Below are 9727 nucleotides of genomic sequence, written 5' to 3' on the forward strand. Positions count from 1 at the left end.
ACACGCCTGGTACCTGCATTAGCCAGAAGAGAGCACTGTATCCCCTAGACCTGGAGGTGCAGATGGTTGTGAGCTGCCATGTGGGTGCTGGTAATCAAACCTGGATCCTTTGGAAGAGTAGCCACGGCACTTGACAGCTGAGCCATCTCTCCAGCCTCCAGATTCACAAATTAAAGACAGCTAACAACCAAAAGCAAGTCAAGATTTTGGAAGTCAAGCAGTAGAGAGAAGGCAATGTGTCTGCCTGCTTCATTTGTTCTCTTAGCATCTAGATGGTTATTACCTCATGTCTTCACATAGCCTTTGGATTCTCATCACCTTGAGCTCCTCTTTTTTGCTTGTTTAAGATGGGGTTTCTCTCTATGCCACTGCCCTGGAACTCACTCTGTAGAGCAGGCTGGCTACAAACACACAGAGATCCACCTGCCTCTGCCTCTCTGCCTCTCTGCCTCTCTGCCTCTCTGCCTCTCTCTGCCTCTCTCTGCCTCTCTGCCTCTCTGCCTCTCTGCCTCTCTGCCTCTCTGCCTCTGCCTCTGCCTCTGCCTCTGCCTCTGACCCTGACCCTGCCCCTGCCCCTGCCCCTGCCTCTGCCAAGTGTTGGTACTAAGAAATCGTGCACCACCACGCCCAGCTTCAGCTCACTCTTGTAAAGAGTAGTTCTCCTCCCATGTGACTTAGATGATAAACTAAAGAAAAGCAAAACAGTATTAAACGAACTGACTTTAGACATGGAATTTGAGATAGCTACTTCTTGAGGGAGGAATAAATGTACCTCTTAAGGTGCCAAAGGTGAAAATGTCTATGGTGCTCTGCTCTTACTCCAGAGACTCAAGCACCTCAATGTTTACCACCTGTCTACAGTCACTGAATAGTGGAGATGAGAAGGTGGAGTCAATCCTACAGCCTTTGCAGGACTATGTCTTGGTTAGAGCATGGTGGGATGCACAAAGTGGAAGTGTAGGTGCTTGCAGAAGTTTTTCTATGAATGCTAAACTATGTAAAGATCATCTGAACATGACAGGAAGGCAGGCTCCATTGTAGACATCAAGAAACGAGAGGAAGGAAGCACGATATCAGAATGAAGCATGTTATTAGAGTTGAAGGAAAATGGACACAAGGTTCACCTGGACCCTAGTCCTTGAAAGGAGGACTACCACCTAAGTCACACGGGAGCAGAGTGAGCATCTCTACCCTTTACAAGAGTGAACTGAAGCTGGGTGTGGCCAAGCATGCCTTTAGTCCAAGCACTTGGGAGGCAGAGGCAGGTGGATCTCTGTGAGTGTCGCCAGCCTGGTCTACAGAGTGAGTTCGAAAACAGCCAGAGCTACACAAAGAAACCCTGTCTCAAAAGAAACAAACAAAAAAGAGGAGCTGAGGGTGATGGGGACCCAAAGGCCATGTGAAGACATGAGGTAACCATCTAGATGCTGAGAGAATAATTGTATAATGACAAAGGAAGCAGGCAGACACTGCTTGACTTCCAAAAGCTGCCACTCAGGACCTACATCCACTATGGAGTCTAATTACTTTATAGCAGTATTTCCCTTTTGTTAGCTCATTTATTCATTTAGATAGTCTCCCTATGTAGCACAGGCTGGTCTGAAGCTCACAATCCTCCTGCCTCAGCTTTCTAGGGGGTGAGAGCTCAGGTGGGTGCCACCACACCTTCTTCTGTTAAACTCTACACTCCCCAGCTGCACTGCTGGGTTTTTTTTTTTTTTATGTGTCCCCACACTGTTTTACAGTAATTATTATCGGTTGTACATCACTTGGACTTCATGTGCTCTTCGATTAGTCGCTATGTCCAAAAATGATGGCTCAACATTATCCCATTGCTTTTAAAGTAGACGATCATGCATACACTCAGTAACATTAGGTAATTTCTTTTTACAGATCATTTTCTCAGTATAGCTACTGAAACAAATATTCTGAAATGATAGGATGTGTATACAAAGAGAGAGCTTTGAGTCTATTCACAAAAGTGTCTTTTGTTTATTTGCTTGTTTGGTTTTTTTTTTTTAAATAGGATCTCATGTATCCCAAGCTGGCCTCAAATTGTGAGGCTAAACATGACCTTTAATTCCTGCCTCTACTTACCTAGGTGCTAAGGATAGAACCCAGGGTTTTGTGCACCGTACAGGGACACTCCTGGCCTCCAGTATAGGCTCTAGATCTACATTTTAGAAGCGAAGCTAGAGAGTTAATATTAACATGTAATTGTTTATTTAAAATTTGTATATCAAATTGCTTCTTGCCTATTAAAACTATTAACTTTTTCCATCATTTCAATTTGGAATGTTTCCCTGTAAGGTAACCAGAAGCAGACTGTCACCAGCAATAGCAAATGCTGTGAGGAATGCCATCTTGTGGTGGGGAGCAGCCCACTGCACTTCTTCGGTCAGTCACACTCTTCAATCCAAAAGGTAAATTAAATACCCAGGAAATACACAAATCCCAGTTAAGATCACTGTTACTACACAGCCGTGGAATGAGGCGTTTGTACTGATTTGTGTGGATTTAGGTACCCCAAAATGTTAAAAGTGAGACAAATAGGAACAGACTACAAATAATACAGAAGTGCTGCTGTCTATAACTGAACTTTGATTAAAGCAGCTTAAACACTACTAATCTTGGATCACCTTCCTGAAGTAGGTGACTTTGTTCCCGTGCCCACAGTTCTGTCAACTGCTACATCCTAGAATCACACGTTGGCCTGATTTTCAAACTTCATCAGCCCTAACTACAGACATTCAAAGAGCAGTGAATGGTCCACCAACTCTAACTGGATAGTGTAGGGTACATGTCAGCAACTACTGTCCAAAGTGGAGTTTGAAAGGGGTTAACAATGATGACTCTAATCTTAGCGTTCTTACTACTTCCTCTATGCTAGCTACTTCAAGCAGCAAACTGTTCAATCAACACTAAATGGCTACAGATGCAGTACCTACTGTGTTTAAATGTTTTTAAATGCCACGCTATCTGTTCCACTCAGAAGAGAAGTGAAGGAGAAACTGCCATGCTCAACATGAGCAGAGAATACAGCACGAGAGCACAGGGGTCCAGGTACTGTGCTGGCCTTGTCTCTTCTGGAGGACGTGAGGACAGCAGGTGTAATAGTCAGCTCCAGAGATCAGATGCACACAGAAACATTTATACAAAACAAACTCTATTGTAGTCCAAATCCACTTTCGAGATTTATTATTGCTCCTTACCAAGAAAAAAAAACAAAAAACAAAAAACCCTACTCAGACTTCCCTAAACCAACTTTGGATGAGTTTCTCCACATGACTCTTCAGGACATCCACATCAGCTACACAAGCCTGGTAATCCATCTCCTTCTGCTTCATTCTCTCTAATAGAGCCTCATGAGGAGGTGGTAACGCATTGTACGAGCTCAGGAGGTAGAGCTGGCTTGCCGACGTCTGGTTGAGTTCTTTGATCCTCAGTGCCTGCAGGACGGCAGGTGCAAACTTGGAGTAGTGAGCTGTCGATGCGATGACCACGGGGCAGCTTTTGTCTTGCATCTTGTCTGCAACCACTTTTGCAACAGCGGTATGTGGATCCAAAATATAGCCCAATGTGTTGTAGGTAGTGCTGATAGCCTCTAGGCATTCGCCCTCAGAACACCAGTCAGCAACAAAATCCTGCTGCAGCTTCTCAACTAGCAGCTCCTCAATCTGGAAGTGAAGCTGGCTCTCCAGCTGATTATATAAATCCGCCATCAACTGCCCGTCTTTGTTAGCCATCAAGTATAAATGTCGCTCCAGGTTTGAGGACTTGAGAATGTTTATTGATGGTGAGAAGGTTTGTGCTAATCTCCTATTTCTTAGATCATAATGTCCAGTTTTTATGAAATCAGTCAGAATGTGGTTCTGATTAGAGGCACAGATAAATTTTCGAATAGGAATTCCCATCATCTTGGCATACACTGCTGCTAATATGTTTCCAAAGTTTCCTGTGGGGATACAGACATCGACTGGGCTTCCAAAAGAAATAAACCCTTGGCTAACGAGCTCAAGGTATGCGGAGGCATGGTACACTACCTGCGGGAGTAGTCGAGCCCAATTTATAGAGTTCGCTGAACTTAAGACCACGCCATATTCCACAGTCAGAAAGCCAGTAAAATCAGAATCATTAAATATTTTTCTAATAGCTGCCTGGCAAAAATCAAAATCTGACTTGACACCTATTGCCCATCCATTTTCTCTCTGACTTCCAACTATCTCTGCTCTCTGGAAATCACTAACGCCATTCTCTGGAAAGAACGTGAGCACAGCTATCCTTTCTTTATCACTTCTGTTAAGCCGGCTAAACCCATTTAGGACGGCACTCCCAGTGTCTCCTGAAGTAGCTACAAGCAGCACATAGTTGCAGCCTGGAGGGATACAGTAGGCAAAAATATGAGGCATAAGCTGTAAAGACAAATCTTTAAAGGAGCCCGTCGGGCCATAGAACAACTCCAGGATGAACTGATTGCCAGAAAGGTGCCTGACAGGGGCAACTTTGGAGCAGGCAAAGCTTTCCCCATAAGCAGTTTCAATCATTTCTCCTAATTTGGCAGCAGGAATGTCCGCAGGGTGAATGCACCTTTCCAACAGCACCTGTGCTCTTTCGATGTAGGTTGCCCCTACGAGGTTAGTCCACTCCCCGGGGCTTAGTTTGGGAAACTCCTTCTCGGGAACAAAGAGGCCACCATCAGAAGCTAATCCCTCAACCACAGCTTCACTGAAGTATTTTGGTGGAAACTTCTTGTCGTGGTCTTTAAGACAAACATGCCTTGTTGAAATGAACGTCTCTGAGTCCACATCTTGGTATCTTTTAACCACATCAAGCACTTTGTCAGCAACCTCCTCAGCTGAGGCCCCGCTCTCACAGAAGACTCGGGCATCGTACCACTTCCTATAGTGCAGTCTTCCATGCTTCAGCAAGTCTCTCAGAGACGCGCCAGTGTTCCAGCCAACAATCCTATCAACTCTCATTGACTTCAGACGACTAATTATATCTGTTAGAGGCACATCCAGGTATACGACAATCCCATTTTTCTTCAGATGCCACATGCTAGCATCATGCATGGGATTGGACCCACTGAGGGAAATCACACTTCCAGATGCAAACAAGTTTAACACTGCTTTTCCTTCCTCTTCTAAAAATCGCTCATTACCAACATCCTGCAATTTTTCAGACACGCTCATATTCCAGGTTTTCTCAAGGACATCAGCATCCACATCGATGACACAGCAGCCTAGTTTGTCACCTAATATTCTGCCGACTGTTGTTTTCCCAGCACCAGGAGGCCCCATCAGGACAATATTTTTGTCTCCAATGAGAGAGTTGGCCGAGTGCCATGACTTCCCTGATTCTGCACATGCAAAGGCTCGTGGAAGCAAGAGCTGTGTGTGGGTCTGTACTTTAACCAGCGCACTAGAAAAGCACTTCTGTGTTATCCGCTTCAGATGGTGACATCTGGTAAAGCTCAGCATTTCTCTTCACTGTTCTGACCAGGCCAACCAGGGACTGGCTTTAGCCCTTTTCAAGACATAAAAAAGGCACATGGTTACTTTTTCAACAAACTGCTAACATCCTGATAGAACTGAATACACACATGCACTCGATATGCAGATATTCAAATTACTTCAAATGTACACTATTCTTAATAAATCATTATGTTCCTACAGCATCATTAGTGGTTGAACTTAAATTCTAGACTTCAGAGAAACAGCCAAAAACTCCATAAAGATACTCAATGATGAAAGGAAACTGTTTAGCATCTCAAGATGATCTACAGTTTCCAATATCAATCCAACTCCTGTCTTTGGAAATATACTTATTCTTAAACAAAACATGCCAGGTATCAAGTATTATGTCATAATAAAATTCAACTTAGTAACTGGCAACGTTTCTTACACTGGCTGATGTAGCTTTACAGGAGCAGAGTGAGGCTGTTCCATGCTCTCTGACAGGACTGGAACGCAACCAAACTAGATCAAAAATGAAGTGCCTTATTTAATCATAAAAATTTTCCAATAGGTTACTGCTTTTGATACTAAACTGTATCACAATAAAACCTTCAGACTGCTTTTAAAAATCTAACTCTGAATTTTACTTACAAGTAAGTCGGCCTGTCAAGAGAAAAACTTCATTTCCTTATTTGGCTTTGTATGGTGCAGTTTCACTCACTGAAGTGGAAACACAATAGAACAGGATCCCCAGACGAAGAGCGTACTGATCTGAGGCAAAGGCGAACTTGCAAAAAGTAGGGTCTGCAGTGAAAGAGAATTTCAAGTTAATAAATATTCAATATTTTTAATAAATATTTCAAAATGGCACCTGAAATTTTTAAATGACAAGGAATAATTTTTCATGTTTCTGAAATCTATTATTGAATGGTTAAAACATTGGGCAAAATTTATTATATAAATGGATTTTTATGACAGTGCTGAAGTTATTTTTATCATCAAGCAATAAAAGACAACATAACCAGGATGGGAGAGATGGCTCAGAAGCTATTTTAGTGCCCACACCGTGGTTCAAAACCATCTATAAACTCTAGTCTCAGGGACTCCGACACCTCTTCTTACCTCTAGGGAACCAGACAGGCACATGATGTACATGATGTATATGTGAACAAAACACTCACATATATAATAGTTTAAATAAAGATGACAACATAACCAAATAGTAGCAGTGGCAATGTCTTTCCTTATGCCATCTGACTTTAATTACTTAATAGTATGCAGGTTCAATGCCGAGGGCAGATCGGTGAGCCAAAAGCTATGAAATGAGTTCTAAACTGTTCTTTTAGACTTTCCTGTTCATCTAAGCCACTCTGAAAAGCCTGCAGCCCCTGCCTCCCACACACAGGTCTTAGCTACTGAAATGGGACGGTGATATATTCAAAGTGTATATTCTGCTAAGTATCATAGAAATATTAATACCAATAATACCCAGCCAATGATAAATATCAAAGAATCTACAGATGGAATGGAATTATCCAGGGACAAGACCAAGCATATCATGTATAAACTTTAGAGAAAGCAGTGATGCTTACCCCAAATTACAAACAATTTCACCATGTAGTCTGATACACTCTCTGGAGCAAAGCAAAGCCTAGAGAAAAAATTTTAACTTAAATCACTCAGCAATTCACAAAACTGTACTCTGGCAGTGTGTTGGCACTACCTGCTTTTAAGGACACCTCGAAACAACATAATTAATCTTCTGTTTATACACATGCGTAGGGAAACGACTGTGCATGCACGCACACATACAACACAAGCTGTATTATCTGAGTAGCTGGTTTGTTCTCATTGTCTTCATAGACAATGATTCTTTCATGTTTGATTCAACTTTTACATGGGTTGCTTAATATCCACCCCATAAAGAACAGACAGTGGAAAAGCAAACATGACACATATTAACTCCCTTATTTTCTCCAGTCATCCTTGGGCTTTCCACACCATGTTCTCATTTTAAATGTTACTTCATTTCCTCTTTCCAAACGACACTGGCAGATCAGAGTAAAAGCAGGACTCTTACAGAGTTCAGCTTACAAATTCTGCATCAGCATCCTTTCACAGTAAATGTCTCATTAGACGAGCAAAAGGCAAGCAAAAGGCAATGACAAGTGGCAAATAAAAGAGTATCTTGTCCAATTCCCCTTTAATCTACATAGGAAATTTTGTTTTGTAGTATTCAGCCTTAAGAATAACCTTGGAGCCTTTATACCTAATTCTTAGTTGAGCTAATTAAAAGGCAGAAGAAGGTGGACTAATTCTCCACTGCTGGCCATTTACCTATAATCTGAGTCTTCACTATGTTGCTTCTTGTTCATGTAGTTAGGGTCTGTAACACTCCTACCACCCCTGAACTGGGAGCATGGCCACTATGAACTCCTAAGTGAGACGCTGCGTTGGGTTCCCACGAGCCTTCAGTCAATACTTTTTTTTCCAATCAAAGAATATATTAACCTTACTCTGTGTGTGTGTGTGTGTGTGTGTGTGTGTGTGTGTACTGCTCGTTAATATGAACATTAATAGGAACAAAGCCAGCATCACTCTCATACCTGAACGAGGCTCATCTTAACACACCTGTAAAACACGTCAGTCTCTTCATACTTTGGACTACTACGGAGCACCTGAGTACTCAGTTTAAGAACCATTTTAAGTGGCCACTGAAACCATCAGTGTGCAAAACATGTGGCATGTTTCGCAGAATATAAAAAGGATATATGTTACTGAAACCCCAAGCAAGACAAAACACAGCTCATCTCACTTCATCTGGGAACATGCACATAACACACTTCAGAAATTTCACTGCCATGCCTACGTCCATAAATGACTAATAATGTATGGCCAAATATTAAAAGATTATGAATAAAGTTGATCAAATGAGATATTAACATATAGAATTCATGAATAATGGTTAACTTTATGTCATTTCCCTTTATTGAAAGCTGCATTCTTACTTCCTTTTTCACATATTAACTGTATCTAATTAGAACATGCCTTGGGTTGTCAATCTGGTTCCAAACACGGGCTTCGAATACCTGAATCCCTGGGTTCTGTGCCAAGGTCTGGAAGGTATATATAGACCTTGGCTGATGGATATCAAGTTGGTCAATAATGTCGCATTCTATTAATTCACAAATCAGACGTTAGCATGCACAGGAGCACATACACAACAATAAAGTTTTTCTCTTTACATGGTAAGTAAAAAGAGGGCGAGAGATTTTTGTTTTCAAAAGCAAAAATGGGTGCTCCCTATCCACACATAAATCTGTATGAAATGTTTTTAAAGAAACCCAATCCGCTGTGAAATAAGGAATCACCCCCCTCCAAAGATTATTCATCTGAACTGTGGGCTGCCCAGAAAAAAAATAAATAAATTCTATCAAACAGAAAAACAGGAAACAAAATTGCTCCTTTATTCTTATCGAATAAAATTTAGCAAAAGCCTCCAACCGCCATTTGCATTGAGCTAAGCTAAGAACTATAAAGTTCACTAAGCCACCAGGCCATTTAACCCATCCACCAGGCAGTTAGAATTGCCGAGCTAATGCACCTGACTTCCCCGGCTGGACACTGCCTGCCAAGTGGTTTCAGGCTCATGGATCACTCCCCCGGCCCCCACCCCACAAACCAGAGGGCCAATGGGTGTGACTGGGGTTAAGTCTTTCAAATGAGCGTGCAGTCACAAGTGCGTACGCATGAACGGAAGATCAAACAGCTCAAAACAAAATAAAAGCACTTCTCGGAGAGAGAGAAAAAAAAATATATATATATGTCAAAAAGGGGTCAAGGGCTGAAACCCTGGGCCAAATACAAGGCCCACTTCCAAAGGCTGGTCCTCCTGGCGCAAGCTGCGCTCGCGCACGCGCCGTGGAGACAGCGGAGCGCAGGGCGCGCCGCGGGATCCGGTGCGACAGGTGGATGGCGAAGCCGGGGCCTGGTGGGGCGCGACGGAAGGAGGGATGCTAGGGCAACAACGCTCGCTGGCCTTCCCTTCCTCCTCCATTAACTCACCAAGAAAACCACCCAGAGAAGAATAGGAAGAGAAAGGGGAAAGGGAAGCGACTTCGACACCGCCTTGGTAACCTCAGCCGGCAAACCCGCCCCAGAGCTGCTGCTTCTGCGCCTGCGCCGACTACGCGCCGCGCCACTAGGCCGGCCACGTAACCCAGACGCCCCGCCCATTGCTCCGCGGCTCCTCCCCTCCCCCGCCGCTCGCT

The 9727-nt window shown here is 43.1% G+C and overlaps 1 protein-coding gene across 1 annotated transcript; it reads right to left on the reverse strand.

The window, feature by feature from the left end:
• Positions 1–2200: 2200 nt before the first annotated feature.
• On the reverse strand, positions 2201–9630 carry Thnsl1 (threonine synthase like 1). The gene is made up of 4 exons (XM_032884852.1): positions 9522–9630; positions 7049–7107; positions 6108–6260; positions 2201–5526 (listed from the first exon to the last, which is right to left on the reverse strand). Exon 4 carries the CDS (start codon positions 5478–5480, stop codon positions 3246–3248), a length of 2235 nt encoding a protein of 744 aa, XP_032740743.1. The 5' UTR covers positions 5481–5526; positions 6108–6260; positions 7049–7107; positions 9522–9630; the 3' UTR covers positions 2201–3245.
• Between the last annotated feature and the right edge of the window lie 97 nt (positions 9631–9727).

The sequence above is a fragment of the Rattus rattus genome, chromosome 14, assembly GCF_011064425.1.
Source record: "Rattus rattus isolate New Zealand chromosome 14, Rrattus_CSIRO_v1, whole genome shotgun sequence".
NCBI classification, from domain to species: Eukaryota; Metazoa; Chordata; class Mammalia; order Rodentia; family Muridae; genus Rattus; species Rattus rattus.